The following is a 22,455-nucleotide window of genomic DNA, read 5'->3' as shown; positions in this document are numbered from 1 at the left end:
AGGAGTACCAAGATGAGTCAGACTAACGTAACAACTTTCTTTGTCTAGGAAATTGATTATCTTGTCAAGCAAAACGCAATTTAATTGGACTTGTAACATTTGATCAAGAGAGCCATTTGGGAAAATATAAACCAAGCATGAGAAGATGGAAATTAATAGAAGAATCATGGGGTGTATAAGGAATTGTTTAAGCAGCAATAGATTTAGTATTGTTGAAAGAAAAATACAAGGATAAGCAGAATTTCTTAAAGATTAGCCTTAGGATATGCTTTACTTAATATTTCCATTAATGGTTTTGGTGCAAAAAATTGGTATATGCTGATAAAACTTGGCTAATGATGCCAAGTTCAGAGGATTTATGAATACTCAAAAGCTGGGTGTGCAGAACTGAGTGACCCTAAGGACTGGAGTAATGAAGTGGGACGAAATTCAGTGATACAAAACACAAGGCTACACTTATAAGCATAGTTTGTAAAACATAGCCCATGCAGTAGAAGGGACTAGAAGAGAAAAATAGTAAAAACTAAATGCAGAAGATGTTGCTGATGGGAGCTGGAGAGCCCCATGAGCCAGTGGAGACTAGAAGGGCTGGCCTGTTGTAGCAAAACCTGGCAGGAGATGTAATTGCTGCTAAGAAACAGAGGGGTGGAGGGGAGGAGAAGGGAGGGAGGGGAATCAATACCAGTGAGAGAGATGGAACCATCGATGCTGAAGATTAACATTGGCATTTAAATCAAATCTCTATAGCCTCACAATAAATACAACTTAGATGGAGGTTCTAACCTGTGGCAAGACTGCTCTGGATGCATCTTCCAGTGGAGTCAAAGGTACACAAATTACCACGAAGTTGAAGCTCCACAAGGTTATGAAAGAGATCACTTAATTATAGAAAGGTACTTCACAGTACCTACATTTAAACATCCTTTTCAGTCTCATGTTTGCATGAATGTGTATGTACCAACCTGTCAGCACGGGGATGGACTCAAGAATGTGAAGAATAAAGTATTTTTAGTTTGGAACTGCAGAGATTTAATATCAGGGTTTTGAAAACTGCAACTGGGGAAAAAAATGTTTTTAGTGAATAAATGTAGGTCGTGTTCATCCTTCTGCCCACGTGCTGTTTGTGTACAACAACGTGCCCTGATGTGGACAGGGACATGAACTGAGAACAGCTGACCCTTGCTCGTGTTGAGAAATACGCAGTTTACTGGAAAAAATGTGCTGAACTATTAAAAAGACCTTATCTACCCGTGTAGATAAGACAAAAATATGATCTGCATCAGCTCTCGTGCTTTTCTGTACCAGTTTGGTGCAGGTTATCTTGTTGGTGTTCTGCAAATGATTTGCTTCTGGTTAGTACTTAACCTTGTCAATGCCTGGAACAAGGATTTTGGTGGTGGCTGCGATGGTACCGCTTTAATCATTTGTCTTTGGTTTGCCATCAGGGCACAGGGGAGTTCTGTACTGAATCAGCCAGTGAAGTTCTAATTTTTTTGTTTTTAATCCCACTTAGTAGGTATCTAGTGCAGCAGCATCAAGATGGGGTGGGAGAAAAATGGAAGCGTATGAATACTGAAATTCAATTTTTTCAGCATCTTTACAATGCTCCGACAAGCTAGCTTAAATGCCTTGTGATATTGTTATGTAAGCCTTGTCCTTAAGCTTCAGTCTTTTCTCCCCTGGGACCTCTTTGCCAGTGAATATTTTTGATCAAAGCAGGTATTTACCTGGGCTATATTTTTGTTCCTCATAAGCTGTGTTATTAAAAGGAGTATGCTTGTAAAAATACATTTGCTTGTGGATTGTTTGGAGAGAAAAAACAAACAAACAAACAAAACCCTCTCTTCTAGTAGCAAAAGCACTGCACATTTGCAAACTGTTCTTTGAAAGATGTGGTGAACTTGAAATGTTTCTGTGTTAAAAGATTAATGTTGTAAGTGCCTCAAGGTTCTCTGTAACTAGCTGTGATTCTGTAAGTGTATTTGTTTCTTAAAATAATTTACAGCACAGAAATTGCTATTTCTGTGTATCAGATTGTTGGATCAGGTTGGTTACTGATGTGTGTCTGGTGCAGTGTTAGAGACAACAGAATCCTGGTCCAAATAAGACCCAAGTAATGTGCAAGATGTAAAGCAGACTTCATGAATGAAGATTAGTTAACTTTGGTCAGCATGAATTATACTTAGGTATAAAGAATTTTATTTGGTGTCCTCCCTGTTTTTAGTGTGAAAACTCCTGTAAATGGGAGGCATTATGTATTATGTGCATAGAATAAATAGAAAAATATTTTACTTTGATGCTCTTTCAGTTGCATTTCTTTTTAATTTCAAACAATATGTAAGAGTTATAAAGCATTGCACAGAGAGGTGATTCATAAATTACTGCTGTTTCTATAAATGAAGCCTTTCTCTTTTGCGGATTCGATTGAGGAGATGAAATGGAAAGCACTTTTTGTCTTAACCTGTGATCCAGTTTTCCTGTGTGGCTTCTGCTTCCCGTTGCTCCGTAGTGCCAATGTACTGAGCACTGTGTGCTGCACAGGTGTGTTGGCGTGCATCACTGCTCTCCCTGAGCTGGCGAGGAAGAACCGCAGGAAGAACAGCCTGACGTGAGAGCAGGCACCAAACCAGGCCCTCGCGAGAACTGGGCTGGGATAACTGGAAAGATTCCCATTTTGAAAGCAAAAATGGGGAGGTGCGGGGGGCTCAGTGGCTAGGTAGGTTTAGTAAACACCTGGAGCTGGTTACTGGCTGGAGGTTATTTTCAAGGTGCTGCTGGACAGCTGAAATCTAGAGCTAAGGCTGTTCTCAGGCACAGCATTGAGTGGGGCTAGAACAGCATGAAGGAAACAAAGCCAAGGCTTTTCACCAGGAAGAAGATAAAAACACAACTATTCTGTGTAGCTAAGGCAGGTGAGGTGGACGTGTATGGAACCTTCTTTCCCTCCCTACCACAGAAGTAGGATGCAGGGAGCACGTTGCTGAAGCTTATTTGTGCAAGTTCTTACAGTGTATAATGTTAATGCCTCGGGGCTGCTGGTGCACCGAAATGTGTTGTGCACACACCTTGCTCATCAGCTGGCAGTGAAGTGCTTCTCCTCATGAAGCCATGTCTGTTACAGAACAGCATTCTTGTAAGAGGATGATAAATTATGGAATAGTGTGTTAGAAACCTCTGTACATTGCAGCAGCATTAGACTTTTGCTGCCTATCACTAAAAATGGAATTGGGATTTAAAAATAAAAAGGGGGGAGCCTGACCTTCCAACATAGGTGCAGTTGCAGCTTTTCTAGAAACTATTTACTTGATATCTCGAGCATCTATTCTCTCTTTTTCTAGTACTACTTTGCCTCTGTCCTTACCCGATTCCTTTTTCCACATTATTCTCAACTTTTGTCAGCAAAGTTAATGGTTGCTATGCCTCTTGGTGGGCAGTGATGGGCAACTATTATGAGAACCATTTTCTAGCCCATTTTTTCTGAAATTGCTTTTGAATTCTTGTTACTTGTTTATACTCTCTTCCAGGGATATTCGGATGTGAGTAACACATCAGGCTCTCTGGAAGGGTGTGAAAGGAAGATAGATCTATTGGATAGGAAGGTATATGAAATTCTGGATTTCCCCTAGTTGACCAAGCTATATTTTTTCCTGCTTTAATGAAACAGTCATTCTTCCTGTGGCTTTCTGAAGCTGTTCTGTAAGGGCTTGACATGCAACTAATTTTCTAAGAAGGGCAGAAATAGAGTACCTGCCTTTGAGAATGTGTTCAATATCAAGATCCTCAATTAGAAAAGTCATCATCAGTTACCTTGGACAGGTTTTGGTGATACTTTGCAGCTTCTGTTATTGCCTTAGTTCGGAAGGTAATGCTTTAACCTAGTTAGGATTTCTTTAACTCAGTTTTGCTAGTGCATTTGTGAATAACATTTCTGTCTGTATGCTCTTGGTATTCCCAGAGTTAAAGCTTTTTGTGGCTTCAGGTGGTTTTCTGCAAATTTAACAGCCAAGGTTGATGGCATCAAGCCTGTTTTGTGACAAGCCTTTCATTTTGGTCTGATGCTTTCCAGTGCAACTTTGGCAAAGACATCGTCTGCCTTCTGGATAGCTGGCCCACTCGTCAAGGTGACGGAACACCTATCGGCTTGCCTGCCTGCCTGCAAGTAGCTGGCAAGGGGAAATGCAATTGGCACTTCATAATAACTGATATATTTGGAAGGCTGGTGGAGAGGAAGAGCGAAAAAGTGCTCTGAAAGTGGGTGTTTTTTTCTTTTTTGTTCCGATTGGGTAGACATAGGACTTTGGAAAATGTGTGCACTCCTGTCTATATGGCTGATGATAGCTGCTAAAGATATATGTGCCATTTCTCTATGTCAGTCTTTTGGCTGTAGTTAGGTGTTTAAAATGGCTTTTTTGGTAAAATATTTGTCCTGTATTCTGTACTGCTCTGTCCAACTGTGGTGTGTCTCTGTGAGTAGAGTTTGGAGGGTACGGGTTAAACCTGTAACTTTGCCTTAGTCAACTCTTCTGGTTTATTTTATGATGCGTGTTGGTTAAGTGTCTGTCACAATTGACTTTCACCATATGATGTTAGTAGTTAAATGCCAGACAAATCTGGTAATAAGATCTGCACTTCTGTGCCTGAGATTGACAGATGCTGATGTGTTTGACATAATCATATGCTAGTTTTTTGAGGAGCTGGTTAAGCTGATGCTTAACACTGGATATGAAAGTCATGCATAAGGCTGAAGGACTTGACTGTGCAAACTATAGCGAGGCAGAGTTAGTCATTTGCGATCTGCATCTGTCATCTGGGCATTTACCTATATGTATTAACGTTAATATTTTTCACAAGTTATGTTGTCCATATTTGTATAATCCCACGCACTTGTGTTGCTCCATAAGGAAGCACAAGACGTTCCCTGGGCCAATGTGCTGATCTAAAAAAGATAATGAGAGAAAAAGGGCAAGGTAAGGCAGCTAGGAAGGAATCATTAGTGACCAAGAGCAAGGCAGAGATGAATTGCCATGAGAACTGAGGTCAAGAGGATGCGAGGAGGTGCCATGAGATTTGAAAATGGGCACGGTTCCAGGGGAAGGAGCAGTATGAAGGAGGCGTGAGGGTGTGCAGGGACTACGAAGTATTTGGTCCTTCAGAACTGAAATATCAGACAGTTACCAGAGTTTTAAGACCCATATCAGTCCGTGGGTATTGTCTGAGATGCCTCTGGTATGAAGCTGAGATTCAGACCTGTAGTACAGGGACTCCACCACTACATGGGATTTGACAAAATGATGCCTGACAGCAACCTCACTGATTGCCTTGACTGCAGCATCTCATGATTTAAGGAACTGTCTCTCACTGTTCTGTACCTGATGACTTGGGATCATTAGGTCTGTATCTGTTGCACCCTGCATTTTCCACTTCTAGGGAATAACTGCCTTCTCCTCCACAGGCTCCTGCGTGTTGGAGGCAGCGTGAGGGCCTGGGCTGCCTTGGTGTTATGGCAGAGCTGCAGTTCCCTCCTGTCTGCACAATAAGCTTTGTATCTGTTTGTACAGTAATGAACTGCTTTTGTTTCCTTCAGAAACGTGCTCTGCTGTCTGGAGCGTTTCCATTTACAGACAACCCTTGCCAAATTAATTTTATTTAATTATCTCCCAGGGCTAAACTTGAATACATTTTGTGTTAAATTCACCGTTTCTCCCTCTTCTGAACGAAATGGACTTAATATCCTTGTTAAAATCTGATTAAAACTAAAATTGAGTTTTTTGAAGTCTGATTAGCCCATGAAATGGAATTTTTAAACCTAATTATGAATGGATTTGCATACATTTTTAACACCATTAAAAAGGAAGTTGAAATATATTTATTAATGGAATCCTCTGCTGCCGTCTCTTTGGGCCATGACGACTGCAGGAGAGTAAGGGAAGGCAGGGATAAAACCCCTTCCACTTTTGAAATTTACCCTTTCCCCCCCCCTCAAATTAATTCTAGAGGTGGTTTGACCCTGCCTCATTTTTATTCCTCTCTGCCACACAGCCCAATTTAGGTAACTGATGGCATTTTAGAGGGTAACTACACAGTTGAGCTGGTTTCACGTACTTAAAGCCTTTCTGCTTTCTGAAGGGAGGATGTCTGGGGTGGCAGCACTTGTTTCAGCACTGATATTCCTCCCCTTCTTTTCCAAAGTACCCTGATACACAATCAGTAGGTACCCCTCCTTTCTGCTTTCTGAGAAACTATATGTTTGGGCATTTCTTTTAAGCCCAATTTAAAAAAAAAAAGAAAAAAAAGTGGATCACTGTACAAGCTCAGGTGAATGTGCACATGGGACTTCTGATAGTTTATGTACTTCCCTGGGTTTGAAGCAGAGTTTGTAGGATGTATTTGAATCTCTCACTCCAGTAATTGTGCCCATTACTTCAGGATTTTGAATGTCTCTCTCCATGGGAAAAGGAGTGCCAGTGGAGAACGTATTTGCTTGTCCAAGTTCTTCTCTTTAGAGGAGGTGTAATAGGAAGCAAAATGCCCATGCAGAGAGCTGCAGATTTTGCATGAAGGCACATGCTGCTGATGCTGTGTTATTCTGATACTGTTTGAAAAGATCATCTGCTGACATGAAAGGTAGAACTTGGTGGGGAAGAAAAAATGGCCTTTTTTTTTTGGTTGTGGTCTTTTTTTTTTCTTACCCAGAGTTATAAAGAGCTCTTTGCACTGCATAAACATTAGTCACACAATTTTAAGAATGTCTTCTCTCTGTCATGTGCTGTCTGCAGACTTTTTTTTTATTTTCTGGCAAAAATTCTAATGAATTTGGTAGAAAGAAGGTGTGGCAGCTTGGAAATCCTGCACTTTACACACGACTGCAAAGAGTAAGTGTTTCATATGGAGCTCACTGTTCTGTAGCATTGGCAAAGTTACTTTTGAGAGACTTATTTTCCATATGCCTTTGTGATTTCATTTTAATCCTGATTTTGCAAAGGTTACGTATGGAACATGGTGGAGGTATCGAGTTCTGTAGGCAGCGCAGAATTCTGGCCCTGTTTCTTTGAGATGCTTCTCAAGCGGGAAGCTTAGGGAAGCTGTGGCTCAGTGGAGAAAGGAGGAATGAGCTACGACTGGAGAATACTTTTAGCTAGCAAAGGCTCAAGTTATAAACCAAAATGGTTGAAGTAAATTAAAAACAAAACAAAAACTGGAGAATTCAGAAAAGCTTAGGGAGAAAGAAGCTAACTGAGGCAGCTTTGCAACAGTGACTTCAAATTTTGTGGCTTAATGGCTGCTGCTTTCATTTGTTTGTTCATTGCATCTCTTGTTCAAAGTAGACGCTTATTGTCAGATCTATATAATTTACTGATATAAATATAATAAATGTAAATAGAACTCCCATTTAGACTGGTTATAGATGCTTTGCAGTATCTCTGCCTATGGCAGGGAGGTTGGAACTAGATGATCTTTAAGGTTCCTTCCAACAGGAGCCATTCTATGATCTTCCCAAACAAGCTCGAGAGGAATCTGAGGAGTTAGGAATATCTCATCTGCCTTGGAGCACGGAGCTGTTGTACAAACTGCAGTCACGCCAGCAATGAGCAGGACCTGGAAGCTGCACGTCCAGGTAGAGTTAGGGAGAGATCTTCAGAGGGGTAGGCATTAAGAAGACCTCAGTGATTTTTAACTTTTATTGTTAGCTGGTTGGTTCTGTAATGCCCATTTGCTAAAGAAAAAGTAACTGGCTGTGATAGTCTCATATGTGGTATTGTACAGCATGATGAAGTGAGATCTTAATTAAACATGCATGCAAGGAAGGATGCAGAAGTTAAATGATGGGATGTTAGATTGCTTCTCCTTATGGAGAGAATAGGTAGCTCTCTTCTGTGAATGTATTTCACCTTTTAGAAACTGTTTATCATTTAATTTTATTAGTGCTTCCCCTCATAGCCTCAGGCATTAAAAGTGACTAAAACTTTACGACAGCAGTAAGCCAGGATGGTGTCGGTGCCTGTGAAACCAGTCCAGTTGTTATCTTAATCCTCGTCGCAGGAGCCTGTGGCAAAGACACAGGGAAGTCATAATTGCTTTTGGCTGCCCCAAACCCTGTGCCTGATGCAGGCAGCTGAGCTCAAGTCCTGGTTTGTGAGAGTGAGCTGGCAAAAGGAGAGCAGTAATTGCTGAAATGCCTCTGTTTACATCTTTAATGCGATTACACTACAGCAGTTCCACTTTCTATGAACGAGTCTTTAAGTCTGCTTCTATTTCCTTCTGACATGAATTATTCATTATTTATGGCTGGTGGTGATTGGGGTTTGGCTTTCACAAGCAGGTTTATTATATCCACTTAGCGCTGACTGCTTTGGTATGTTCGAGGACTCAGTTATTTTCCCAGCATTTGTTCTTGTGGTCATCGTTCTTCTTGGTGCTAAAACTTTCAGAGTATGTAATTCAACTCAGTTTTTGGGGAATGCAGATTTGATGGAAAGGCATGTTGTTTTTACTTACTGTTTTAATGTGAAGCATAGTGAGAGTTGTTTATGTTTTTGTTTGTTTGTTTTTACTTAAATCATTGCTTAATTCCTCTGTAGCAACAGTGACACTGGTGCTTTTCTGTTCTAATGACTTGTGGCAACTGGTTTGCACTGGGACCTTGCTGTTTAGGTCTTGGTAAGTCTCATGTTTGCATTAGCTGTCTGGAGCTGATGTATGGATGAGCTTCCATAAAACTTTTGGTCTGAAATGTTGTTTGTCCTTCACTTTGAATGTTAAATTTTTTAGAAACTTTCAAAAAAAAAAAAAAAAAAAGTATGAGAGAGAATTACTGCATTTGTTTAAAGTTCTGAAAGCTTTTTTTAGCTAAACAGTTCAAAGAGTGCATCTCACTAATCAGAGGAATATTTTTACGTCCCTGGGGTGGTCACACTGTTTTAATTGGAACTCAGGCTTCTTTGAAGTCCTTTTTAATCCTCCCTGAGCTGGGGGAGAGGGTTTGAAGGCAGCACTGTAAATCTGAAATTTCTTCATTTTATTTACATGTGTCTGGGGACGCATGTAATTCATTTTCCTGAAGTTAAGCTCGCTTGCTGGCTTGTGGACAGCTGGGTGAGGGCTGTGCTTCATTAAGCGAGGAGGCCTGAGGTGGATGCTAGGGGTTACAGATAGTGAGCTCACGTGCTTATGGGGTTGGTAAACCTCGTACCTGAGCAGCAGGCTCTGAGGGGTGAAAACTTGATAGGAGGCACTGGGAGATGATGCCATAGCTGAATGTGAGGCTAGGCTCAGCAAAAAGCTGGGATTTAAACTCATGTCTCAGGATTAACTTATTAGTATGGCACTCATCAAAGTAGCGTTGCATACTGATGCATGGCTGCTTTACAGTTTAAGTAACCAAGTTTTAGGGTACAGCTCTTGTGGTTGATCATTTAAAGTTAACAGGGGGTTAAATTTTCTTTTATTGTGATTAAATTAGAGATTTTTTTTTTCAGGGGTGTCTTGAGTCAGATTGCTTAAACTTGGTGTCTTAGATCTAAACTTTAGGCCTTCCTTTGGTCTGTTTTGGAGAGTAGGAATCTACATTTCTCCAAACTTGTATATTATGTGTGATATATCCACCACGAATGGAGCCTTAGTGGTAGCTGATGCCTTTTATACCATGTTTATACAAATAACTTGCAGCAATATGCTGCTACTGACAATGCAAGCACCTTCCCTGAGCATTTTCTACTTCTTCCACTATTGATTCTTCTTGTGATAAATATAGTAATTTATAAGCCGTGTGTTTTCTGTTCTTCAGTAATGTTTTTTTAACATCACAAGCTTGCTGAAACCAGGTTGTTTCACTCTCTGCTTCTGCCAGAGGTAAGACATCTGCTGTGAAAAGCTTTGAAAAAATATTTGCTTGAGGTTTGGGTAGTTTTTAATTAATCGAAGCAATAGGTTTAACCTTAGCTTTCTGTCTAAAAGAATAACACTCCAGCTGAACATCTAAGCAGTATGTTCTTCATCCTTTCTAAAACTGTCACCATAAATTCACCTGACTGATATTATTGGATAATATTAAAAGAAAAAAAAAAGTTAAAATAACTCTTACTGTGGTTTAAAGTTGCAGTTTAAAATGGTATTCCTGCTGTGAGACGGAAGAGGTATGTGATTGTAATCAGATGTAAATGAAAATAATATATGGGATGTCAAATCCCACTGATATAAAATGGAGCTGAAAACACAGCCTAGGCTGTCACAAGGACTAGTAGGCAGTCATAACGAGTATCTCCTCTTCCTCAACGTGAGGGATTTTGTGTCACTGCTGGCTCGTATTTGCAGCTGACGAGGGTCTGGGAAATACTGAGCAATAAAGTTGTTGAAAACAATTGGAGAATTTCTTACATGAATTAGTATTCTGCAAGGATATTTCAGAGAAGTGTCAAAAGAAGACCGTCAATTTAGTGAAATCTGTTAAAGCAGTCAAATACACATTGTCAGTACCCAGTCCTAGGTACAGTATTTCTCTCCTTTTGCTATCGGAGAGAAGCCCTGGTTATCTATAAAAATATCTTCGTGTTGTTTATTTCCATATACATGGAAGTTATGCCAGAAGGGTATGTTTGATATGTGTATTTTCTTTCCTCCTTGAAAAGAAGCTCTGATGCCTGGGGTTTCTCAGCTGGTCCAAGTGTCTACAAACGCCTTGGAAATAACTTGGCATGCTAGGACTAGCAGAGATTCAACAGAAGTATGCAAGAACTTCTGACACAATCTGTTTTTGCATAAACGTTTCTAACTAATTTGAAGGCTGAGGAGTTAGTTTCTAGCTGAGACCCTTCCATTGGAACCAGCCATCCCTACTGGCCCTCAGCTTAGTGAGGAGCAAGTTTCTGAACTAGCTTCTTTCCACTGACATTAACTTTAGAAAGAGCGTCTGTGTCATGTCAGTGTCTGGCCCTTTGGAAATTCCATTTATTGCTTTTAGTTAGGCTGTCAGGACACTTTCCCAGCCTCGTGTAATCCCAGCAGTTGGCCTGGAATCTTCTTGGAGGTTTCTAATGATCCTCAGTTGCATGTTATCTCTCTAAAATATACTGCATCTCCATTTTCAGAATTCGTTTCCAATGAGCCTATCATCATATTTCAGTCTGTTTTTCAGATTTTTTTTTTTTTTTTGCATATGGCTACTTAAAATTATCCAGATATCTTGAAAATCTTAGGATGCACGCGTAGTTGGAAAAGAATACAAATTATTTATTCTAATTCTGTTCTTAGCCTGACATTCCCCTTGTCTTATGAAGCCTTATTCCTCCTCCCAGCAAACAGCTCATACTATCCTCCATTTGTTCCAGTTCGATTGACAAATGGAAACTACAGGGAAAAATACCTTAGTTATGGCTTCCTAAATTAAGTTATTTTGTGTATTTCATCACATTATTTTTGTTTTACCCATTTTTTCTCAAATTAAGTACACGATGGGTAAGAAAATTAAAATAGCTTTTGCTTCTGTACTAAAATAAACATTACGTTATTAAATGTATTTACAGTTTGTTTGAAATCTTAAGGGCAATAGGTTCAAAATTATACGCTACAGAAATTGCTTTTCAGCATCATCATTAATATGTAATTACATTTAATAAATTAAATTGCAAATTGAGAAAAACCATTTAATTGCAAAGATGATGCTGATATCTGCTGTGGTATGAGAGCAGCAACAGCCACTTCTGAAAATCCTTTATGATCACTCCAAACTTGACTGCTTCTGTGCTACTGACAGTATATACCTAAACTGTGCTTTAGAAGTTTCATGTTTTTTTTTTCCTTGCCGTTTGATGTTTAATCTGTGTTCATTTTGGGGGAGAAAAGTTAAGCAATAATAACTGTTATCCATAGAAATGATCTTGAGAGTCTCAAGTAGTACAAGGCTATAATTGGCCTTGTGAATGAAACAGTAAAACACCTACAGATTGCCCCCTTTAATGTAGGGCTTTTGGGTTTTGTTTAATAAGAGGTTGTATAGTGAGGAGATGTGAACCCACATAGAGAAGAGTGGGATGGAGAGGAGAGCCTTGGACAGCACTGTCTGACTTGGAGAAGATGCTGCTGCTGGTTTGGGAATTCTTTGTTGACAGGAGACCAGGGATTTTCCTCTCATCACACCAAACAATGGTTTGAAAGAACTTCAAAGACACAGGCTCTTATGGATTAGTAAGTACAATAGGCTTGTTATGCTTCCCTGGTAACCTACAAAAGGTAAAAGGGAAGACCTTAAGAACTGTTTGTTTTCCTATATTGGAAAAACATAGGATACAAAATATTTAATAGCTTTGCAAATAAGCTCTATGTTTCTTGAGTTATTATTAAATGGCTTATTGTTGCCCTTATAAATTGCTTCATTTTGTGCAACTGCATTTAAGCCTAATTAAAATTCTTTTGTGTTATGGCATGATTGGAATATGTGGACTATTGTCCCTTTTTTCCTTTGGGATAAGGCATAGCAATGGATGCTCCAAGGAGGAATTGATTTCATCTGTATCATAACACCAGAAAGATTGTTTTTTTAGTTTTGACTTAGGAGAGAGTCAAGAACAGGACCTGAGAAAGTCTGCTTTGATTGCTTCAGAAATGTCAAGCATAAGTAAGAGTTTGAGTCGATACAGCTCTTATTCATTATTTAGGCTACAAATCATTAGCTTCTGTGCAAAAAAAGTACTTGTAAAGAATGGCAGCTGAACAGAGTGGAGAGCAAAGCACGTTTTGCTCCAGTCATAGCAATTGGTCAGCTTTGTGCTGAAATGCCAGAGCAGCTGAAGGACGTCCCCATGGTCAGTACCAGTACAAACCGAACTCGTATGGAGATACACTTGTCATTAGTAAGAGCTCAACAGAGTTTATTCTGTTTGTCTAGTTCAGTCTGTGTTTCCCTTGTTACTTACGTACTTTCCTCTTAGGCAGTACATCTTTTTTTCTATTTAACATTTAGGTTAGTTTTGACTCTTAATGAAGGTTGGTCTTGACAGAAATCTGCGAGTTAGCATACAATTACTCATCCATCCCCCCCAAAACAATGACATGACAGTGAGTTTCTTCTATCAAAGCTAGCCTCTGACTTCTCACCTGTTTTTGAGAGCCAGGCTGACAGACGTGTGGCTCACACTGGAGCCCCCCTGTAGCTTTACCCAGGTGGCTGCTGTTACCTGCAGACTGCATCGCTCACTGCAAGCTCAGCGAGAGCTTGAGGATATGTTTTGATGAGAAGACAGCTGAGCCGGTTAACAGCTTCTTGTTGAAAGGTGTAATTTCAGCAAGCTGATTCAGAACTTCAGTGGCAGAAAATGAACCAAGCAAAACCAGTGACTGCTGCTTCGGTGGTAGCAGGCAATTAGATTTACTCCGCTGCTCTCCCTGAATTTGAACCGGAGAAGAGGAGCCTCCAGTGATGATTTGTGTGAGCTGGGTCCCATTTGGAAAGGCAACACTCTCTGGATTTGCTGTGTTCTAAGGAAAAAGGCAACTTGCCTTATGCCGTAATGCTTTTTAATCAAACTCTAGAAAATTGCTTTTCTTTCACCGTGACCTCTCTTAGACCTCTACATTGCAGGCTTTGTGGTTCAGTATGCAAGGACCTGGCATCTGGATGAAGGAAAAAAAAAAAAAAGGCAGCAAACTGGGGCTATCTTTACTCTCAAATCAACAGGTTTGATACTGCTCCGTGTAAATATTCCTTCTCCCTGAGGCCTGTTAAGGCCCCTCACATGCAAGGCCACATTCAATTACACAAGGTGTATGCTTACCAGGTTTCAGGGATGTGTTCGCTATTAGAGCAGCGGTAGGAATGAGAAAGAAGTCTGGAATGTTAAAATGACAGCCAAATGATAAGGTGCTTTTTTTTTTCCCTCCCCCAAAAGTGAGGTCGATTTGATCTTTTTGAGCTCTTAAATATATTTCTAAAGCAGAAATGAAACTTGAAGGATCAGTAGTTGTGATGCCATATCAATAACTTTGAGTGGAAAAAAAACTTTTTAATTAAAACCCATGGAAGCATATTGACTGGAATCAAGAGCATTTTCTCCCCTTTTTCCATTCAAGTTATGAGGTGATTAGATTAATTGCTAATTTTGCAGCTGTTTCAAAAGAGGCATCAATTAACTGTCTCTGGAATTGTCAAGCCAGTTTCAAAACGCTCAATGCTGTTTTACAAATAAGTTCTTCTTGTTAGTTCTTCTTATAACTTGTTCAAATACAAAGTTTATTTTTCTAAATGAAGGGAATTATTGCTTCCATTTACGCTTCAGATATCCTTCATTTGCTTTGTTTTTTAGATAAAATTATAAAGCATGTAATTTTTTGGGGAAAATGTAAGGTATACCCTAGTCTTTTTTTTTTTTTTTTTTTTTTTTTTTGACAGCTCTTGGCACCTTAATTTGAAAGAATAAAGGCAAATGATTGCTCTTCAACACATTTTAATCAAAGTGTTACAACAAACTGTGTCCTAATTGCCTAGGAAATTTTGAAAATTCATTTATTTTTGTGAACAATATGTGTAGCAGATTCCTTACCATATGGTTTAGTATAATACATTTTGCAATAGAAAGGGAGAATGTGGGCATTAAAAAATTAACAAATAGCTGTAACTGCTTGGGTTGGAGCTCGATAGGGCTTTTTGGCCAAGGAAGTATTATTGTGAAACTTAATCCTCAGAGCACCAGATCTTAGTGGCAGTATTTTCCTTTACTCCTATAAAGAGGAGCTCAGGTATGGTACCAGTAAGGTGACAAATGTTTGAGGAGAGGGACGTGTTGTGAGGTTAGTTTTCTGACAGAAACTTTGCCTTAGTTTGACCAAATTAAATTTAAGGACTTTGTGCTGCTGTATTTTGGGAGCTCTGTATGTACTGGTATGATTATTGTTGTTTGCTGCACTTTCTTGAAAGGCAAGTCATCACAGGAACTGTGCTGCTTCTGGAATTCCTGGTGAAGCTAAAGAAATGAGCAGGGATGCTGTAAATCGGAGATACAGGAGTTATAGCAGTTGCAGAACTCACATATACAGCAAGGCTCTTTGGGAGACTCACTTCAAACATGCAGGAACAGACTGGTAGAGATATTCAAAGCCTTTTTAATCACACGGAAATATTTAAAATAACTAAGTTGTGTTTTCAGAATTCTTCTGTTGTTGTCATGTTATTGTTCTGTGTTTGTTCTTCAGATGCTGTTGTCGTCTTGCTGAAGGAGCAGCAGAAGTTGTTCTTTAAAAATTGAGAAGGTTCTTTTGGGGAGAGGAAACCTTCAAAATCTTACTGTGTTTTTTATGTATAATATAAAAGCATATAAGGAACAAAATCCAGATTCTGTACTTCTAGGAGAATGTCTTTATATATTTTTTTAAAAGGAATTTATTTTGGATTGAAGATAAAGAAGCAGGTGTACTCTCACTTTGTGTGCCTGATTCTCTTTAGTCACTTTTTAGCAAAGATTTCTGTCTCTGGTCTTTATCAGTTAATTGTGCTTGGGTGTAAAAGTTTATGGATCCATCTAAAAAGCGGTGCCAAAAATCTGGGATGTTCCATTTTGGTTTAATATGACTTAGTTGAGACACAAATCTGTGTGTCATTTCATACTGAATTAAAACTATGTAGAGAATTGCTAATTCAAGAGACTTCCAAAAATAGGTATTCTGAGTAATTTAGTATGCATTATTAGTTCTGAAGCTCCAAACAAATTTAAGTTTATAAAAAAAACAACAACAAAAATGGAGAACTTAGTCCCCTGAAAAAAGTTGTATGTGGGCTGGTTTTTCAATTTAGTTTTACTTCTGTCTCGTACTTCCAAAGTTAAAATTTAATGTCGGATATCTATCTATAATCAAATCTATTCCTTTGCTGTGAAGTTTGAAGCACTTCACAGAAGCAATAAGAAGCTGACATTCTAATAAATTATAAATTAAAAAAATAATACAATTTTTACTTTTTCATTTGCGTCATGGTTTCATGTTACCTCAACAGCTCATTCTCAGTGAACAACTGTCAGAGTTGATAATGCAATGGTAATTGGTCCTTAACTAATACAGCTCAACAGAGCTTTATAGCAAGTGTCAATAAAACGCTGGTTGTGTGCATAAGAAAAATATTACATAAGCCATTTTGCATGTTTAAAATGAAAAAGTATGCCAGTGGGGGCTTGAACATCCTTTAGTGAAGAAAAGCGACTTGGACATATTCCATTAAGTTAATTTTTCACTTCATTTGAACAGTTTCAGGTTTTTCTTGTTCTCAAATTGCTCTTTTTCAAATTATCTGCACTTCAAAGGAAGTCAAAGAGCTTTGCTAAACAGCAATTCTGTACCTCCACTGCCTTACTCTGCTGCTAAGCTTTGCTGGACTAATTTGAACATATAAGACCAAAAAAACCCACAAAACACCTTTGTTTCCATATTAGTCTTAAATGCTCACATTTGTTTGGTTTTGGATTTTGCTTGAATGTTATTGTCAAAGGAAATACGATGTCAGGCTGAGACGGTGGGACAGAGGAAATGTGTTTTGGCTTCTGGGTAAGGAACTGAAGTCAGGGGTAAAATCTATGTTCACTGTTTGCAAACCTATTTTGTCATTTGTTCATCGTGTTGCCTTTATAATTGCGTAGCACAGCGTTCAGGCTGCTCCTGAATCTTGCCATCAAGTGAGTGTGTAGTTTTCTACCCAGGATTTTGCACGGCTGGTGCAAACTGGATTTGCAGCTTTTCCAAAGGGGGTCCTGGATACATTTATGTGAGGGCAGGGTTTCAAACTGCCCCCACATAGTGGTACTAAGCTGTGTTGTCAGGCTCTCTTAAAGCTGACTTCTTGACTTTTTAATACTAATTAAGGTACCAACTGTTTGATAGGGAATGGCTGGAGCTTTAACAAAAATTATACTCAGCTAGCCCATCAGACAGACTCCTGAGGCCAGTACGTGTTAAGTGTATGTTGGGATGCTGACAAATTTCTCTCTTAATGTGTCATTGTGTTCAGAAACTTGTGAAATGAGAGGGCTGTTTACAGCACCGAAGGCTGGATGGTATTTGGGAGTTTGACAAACTCTCTTCAAATGGAAAGCTCATCTGATTTAATTTTGTTGTGTATGCAGTGTCATTCCTGTGCTTGGAACTGGGTAAACCTGGCTTTTGCCAAACTGTGTGTGATCAGGATGGGAAGTGGACCTCAGAAACAGGTTTTGAAACCCCTCAGTAAAGGTGTTCAGTAACACTGCATGCAAGGGATGTCTGTGCCTTGTCATGTCACATAGTTTAGTTTTACAAAATTAATTTTTTAGAGGGGATTAATGCCTGTTGTCTTTGTTTTCTGTTATATCTGTGCCACTCCACTTTAAAAAAAAAAAAAAAAAAAAAAAAGGTATCTAATGCCAGTAAAACATCCTCCAGAAATAAGTACAAACCTACCACTCTGCCAGTTGCTGAAACTGAGATTGGAGGCTGGTTGTTGATTTGAATTGCCTAACAGCTGAGGATGATTTTTTTATTGGAAATCTGTCAGTAGCTACCATTACTAGAAATCTGTGGCTTTTATAATACCATCTCATTTTACTACTGGATTAATTTCAGTTCTCTGTCTGAGTCCTAATACATTATGGTACGAATTTCTGGGAACATGAGAATAATATCGAGGCAAATATACTGGTCTGGCCATTTACAAATTTGTGCAGCTATTTCATTGATGCAAGAACCAAACACTTGTGCTGGGGGAAAGCATTCAACATGGCAAAAAAGAGATGCCTGATATTATCCATGTGATAAATCTGCTATTTTGGGTGAATTTTGAGATGCTTAGAATTGTATTTTTCAGAGCCTTGTTGATTTGGCATTAAACTCTACAAAGATTGTTCATATTGAAATCAGCGTGTCTGCTTACAGCTTCTTTGTGCCAAACAGACCAAGCATGCCCAGTTCATTCTGTCTGGTTGGTGTTTTGTTTGTATTTTTTTTTTTTTGTTTTTTTTTTTTTTAAGTTTCTGGTGACTAGCAGGTGGAAGAGGCTGAAGTGGAAAGGGAAATACAAACCTTTTTTTCTTATCAACACTAAGACAGCTGCCTTTTATCCTTTCCTCATTTCTAGATTTTCTGGTTAGAAATGAGGGTCAAAAGACAACATCTGTTTCCTTAATTCATGCAAAAAAAAAAAAAAAATCTGAGTCAGAGGTCTTCTTGCAGATAGAAGCTACCGAACGTATGCTTAAATCAGGTTATAGCTTTATAGACTTTTCTTGTAAGGCTTTTTTACTGTTATTCTTTTTCTCCTGCAGACCTTGTGGAACAAGCAAAACCAACTGTCTTCCACTTCCTGGCATATGCTATCATTTAGTTCTCCATTTATGTGCCAGTAGAAAGAACCCAAGTCTTCTAACTTCAGAACCAAATTTAGTGCTAGATTGAGCCCTTCAGAGCTGAGATTACGAGAAACTGGTGGGTTTTGCTTGCTCCTGGGCTATGGGGAGCTGTGGCTTGCATCATACTTGGCCCTGTAGTCAGTGCTAACGTGGAGGTCAGCACACTGGGAGATGTGTGGGAACCCTGCTTGGCGAACAAATTCTTATGTATGGTTAAGAGAAAATGTGTATGCATTCAGGTGGTAAGCTCTCTGCTCACCTGGTGTAGGTTTTATGCAGACCTTTTGGTTTGAAGAATTTTCTTGGTCTTGCTGACTCCGTGGCTTTAGAGTTGGTTTGTGGGTTGAAGTGAATGGAGGTGAGGTGCTGCGAGGTAGACAATGATTACAACATACGGCAATAGCTTTAATTAAGTAGGCTTTTAAGAATTCTGAAGAGGATGCAACTCTGTGTTGTTTTAGGGAATTGGAGCAGTTTTGGACTGATGCAATTGCTTTATCTGTTTTTTTTTGTTTGTTTGTTTTGTTTTTTTTGGTGAGACTTTTTTATGATTGTATATGGAACATAGTCTTTCAACAAGTATTTTTGTTAAAAGTTTCTATTTTGTTTTGTGTAGGACACCTGATGATCTCTCAAGGCAAATTGTGGCCCTGCAGCAAAGGGAGCTTGTGCTGAAGGAGCAGAACTCCACCATCACAAACAGGTAAGTGATACCAGTGGCTGTTGGGTACAAGACGCTGAAGACACTGAAGCATGTAGAAAGAAAACAAGCACTGCAGCCTATGAGGATGGCTCTCTGGATTTCCCTGCTGTTCCTAAGTGCTTTCTATGCCATCGTTCTTTCCCACATTAAGAGTTTTCTGCTTGCTTAAATCCTTGCAGGAAGCAAAAGATGAACTGTGGGAGGATGTGGTGAGTTTATCCACCTTCACTTTATGAGCTGAAGTGTTTGTAAGGAGAAGTAAGAAGCTTTCTCAGACCACCACATCTGGAAGAGGATGTCACAGCAAAATGTGCAAAGTAATGATCTTGGGGTGGAAAACCACGTTTATAGTTCTGGTGGCAAAGCAGTGCAAGACTGTGGGAGGAGCAGTTGGTTTATAGAGCAGGGATATGTGTGGGAAACTACAGGGTGGCTAAGCCTTTGCCCTGGTGTGCAAGTGAGCATCTCCTAAGGGAAATGAATTTGTCTGCCAGAGCTTTACTTTCCAGAGTGCATTGGTTACACAGCATTTCTTAACACGCTTCCTTAGTGTGCCAGATAGCACACTGGGATGCTTCTTATCCTCTGTGCATGTGTTCTTGCTTTCCACAGTTTTATTTCCTCGCGTTAGGAACCTGTCGGCTGTTCCTGTTTATAAACAATACCTCTGTCTTTCAAAAAGGTTCCTGGGCTGTTTCCATTGCCAAGGTGTTAGCTGCCTTGTCTAAGCAACAGAAGTGTGGAGAATTTCCACTTTCTCTGTAAATGTGTTGAATGTAAAGCATTCAAATTCTGTGTAATTGAGCAGTGGACAAGTGCTTTTATTTGTCTTGGGCTGCATTTGCTAATGTGTCTCCTGAGGTATGTGGTAGATTTTGGCTCAAGAGATGATCGTGTTATGGACTCCTCCTTCCTAATGACGGGCAGAATTCAAGCTGGGTGTTAAAAGCTTTGTGTGAGCTGCTGCTATTAACAGGAGTGTTTAGTCAGTTGTAAAATTGTTAGCCAAGTATAAGCTCCCCTGAGTGCAGCCAGCCGGATTGTTTTGTGGTTTCTGCTAAGAAATTTAAGAGGAGGGGGAGGGAAATACTTTTTTTTTTTTTTTTTAAAAAAAGGCACTTCATATATTAAAAAATATACCAAGCTACCCCCATCCCCCCAAACTCTTAAATGATCAAATAAAAGAATTGTGGTAATGTTTGAATTACAGATCTCCCTCCCTCCCTCCGCAGTTGTCTTCTCACAGCCTGTCAGAGAAATGCTTTTTCTAAATTTATTAATGGCCAAAGGGAATCATCTGTTGAAAAAGCAGCCTTTTGGTAGTGCCTGTTCATGCTGGATGTAATCGTGCCAATTTAGTTTAAAAATAAAAACATGATTAAGATTACTTTTTGATTTCAGGTGAAATGGGCTGTAAAGCTGCTTAAATTAAAATTCTAACGTTTTCCTGATGAAACACTGCGTGTCATTTCCAAAAGTGATAATTTCAGCTTTCTTCTGTCACTTACCTTATTCTGTCTTAAAATGTAGGCAATATATATATATATATTTTTTTTAAAACCTTTCATTACAGATGATTTGAAAGTTCCCAGGAGAAGGTCTCGAGTCTTTGGAAATAAAACCTTGTTAAAGAAGCAAATCTAATTTTCTGTTTTCCCTTGAATGACATCCAGATTCAGCTGATGGTCTTCTTTTATTTGTTTCTTAATTGCGTTCCAAATGGTCTGGGTATTACAGTAACTTAGTGTGTGATCATAACTCCCTCTAGTGATTGAGCCCAGCAGTTATTCGCCTTTCTATTGTCTTAGCTACAGCTTCTTTAGCCCTTAGTTCAAATCTGTTACGTCTTCAGTCCTGATGGTGCTAAGCGTGACTTTATAAATAGCTGCTGGTTATGTGTGTAAAGAGCTGAGTGCAGGACCACGGCAAATAAACTTTGCTTATCCTAATAAGCTTTATTTTTTTTCCATTAAAATTAATGGCTTGGTAGCTACTTAAGGAAATATTATCAGAAGCTGGCATCTGAGTTTAGTTTTTGGCAATGAAGTGCGAATCACAGATAGTATTAGGTTGCTACAGTGCAAAGTTCAGTGTTTAGTAGAAAATATGTGAGTGTGATGTTACAGACAGTTAAGTAACAGTTCAGTCTCCCTTTGCTGCTCCCCTTTGAGCACCAGCACAGGGCAAGGACAGAGTTTCCAGGGCTTTATTAGTCAGCAGCCTCACTTGCTGGTCATACAACCCTCTTCCCAGACGGCTGGTATTGAGTCTGTGTGCACTGAATTTACTTCTGGTCATCAATGAGCTTTTAAACACAAGTGGAAGAGGACCTGGAAGGTTTTTTGCAAGCTGAGTATTCTTTCTGCCTTTCCACTGTAGTCGTCTTACTTCATTTTTATTCCCAGTTCTGGTACCTTGCCTGCATTGTTCAGTGGCTGCGGTAGGTGTTTGCCAGCTCCTGTCCACATCACAGCCTGGTGAGCAGTGCTCATTTCTGTTTGGTGAGAGGAGATGCTTGGTACTGAGGCTGGAGTTCATGGTTAATGTAGCCAAACATGGGCAGGAATTGACTTCAGAAAACAAGCCAGACATGCAAAAGATGGCACAAGGGACTGGTTTGCTAGATAAGCTCCCCTCCGTTGCTCCAGAACTAGAGACAGATGTGTGGCTCAGCTGCTCCGCAGCGTACTTCAGGTGGTCTAGAGTGGAAGGTTATGGCATGCAGTCACACTGCCGGCAATGTTTTCTGGATGGCACATGGCTTCGCTAAACAGGCTACATTTGTTTTGTCTCATACTTCCAGTCTTGAGCTGCTTTCCTGTTGCTACTATATACTATGTAGTGCCAGTTTCCGTTATTAAAAAAGCAGTAGAAGGTAATCACACCCCAAAAAGGCTTCATCATGACAAGTCAGCCTTTTGTGTTGGTATCTGTTTGTGTAACCTGTGCAATTGGCAGTGTCTGAAGGCCTCCTGGAGATCAAATGATGGTGCCTACCAGATTTGCTGTATTACTCAGACAGGATGCTTTCAGACAGTGCCACAGAACTGAATTTTCTGAACAGTGAGTCTAAATAGATTTATTTTAACAGTGAGTGCTTCATGCTTGAGTTGTGTAGAACCCCTTGGAGCATGCAGCTTTTTGTGTAGGGAGGAAAACCTTCCGTGGGGATGGAGGAGTGGGTCACCCTTTCACTGAAGATGTAAATAGCAGCAGCTCACCTTCCTCTTCACAACTTCACTATTGCTGAGTAATGTCTCTGAAATGCCATTAATAACGTGAGATGGACCCTTGCCGCTGTTTTGTAGTGTACTGCTGCAAGTTGTGTAAATAGAGTAAATTACACTTTTAGCAGGAACAGCGGGAAGTGCCCTGGAGCTCTGTAGGACACAGGTAACA

General features: G+C 39.6%; 1 protein-coding gene across 3 annotated transcripts in view; it reads left to right on the top strand.

Moving 5' to 3' along the window:
- The window catches only part of MAD1L1 (mitotic arrest deficient 1 like 1), a 348,897-nt gene that overhangs the window by 18,701 nt on the left and 307,741 nt on the right, over positions 1–22,455 (top strand). For all 3 annotated transcript variants that reach the window (XM_082772513.1, XM_082772514.1, XM_082772515.1), the window contains exon 10: positions 18,970–19,056. In XM_082772513.1, the coding sequence (XP_082628639.1) occupies positions 18,970–19,056 (87 nt within the window). The remainder of the gene's footprint in view (positions 1–18,969; positions 19,057–22,455) is intronic.

This window comes from Aythya marila (genome assembly GCF_965140915.1).
Source record: "Aythya marila genome assembly, chromosome: 15".
NCBI classification, from domain to species: Eukaryota; Metazoa; Chordata; class Aves; order Anseriformes; family Anatidae; genus Aythya; species Aythya marila.
The sequence above is the reverse complement of the archived record's forward strand: the minus strand, read 5'-3'. Positions and strand labels throughout refer to the sequence as shown.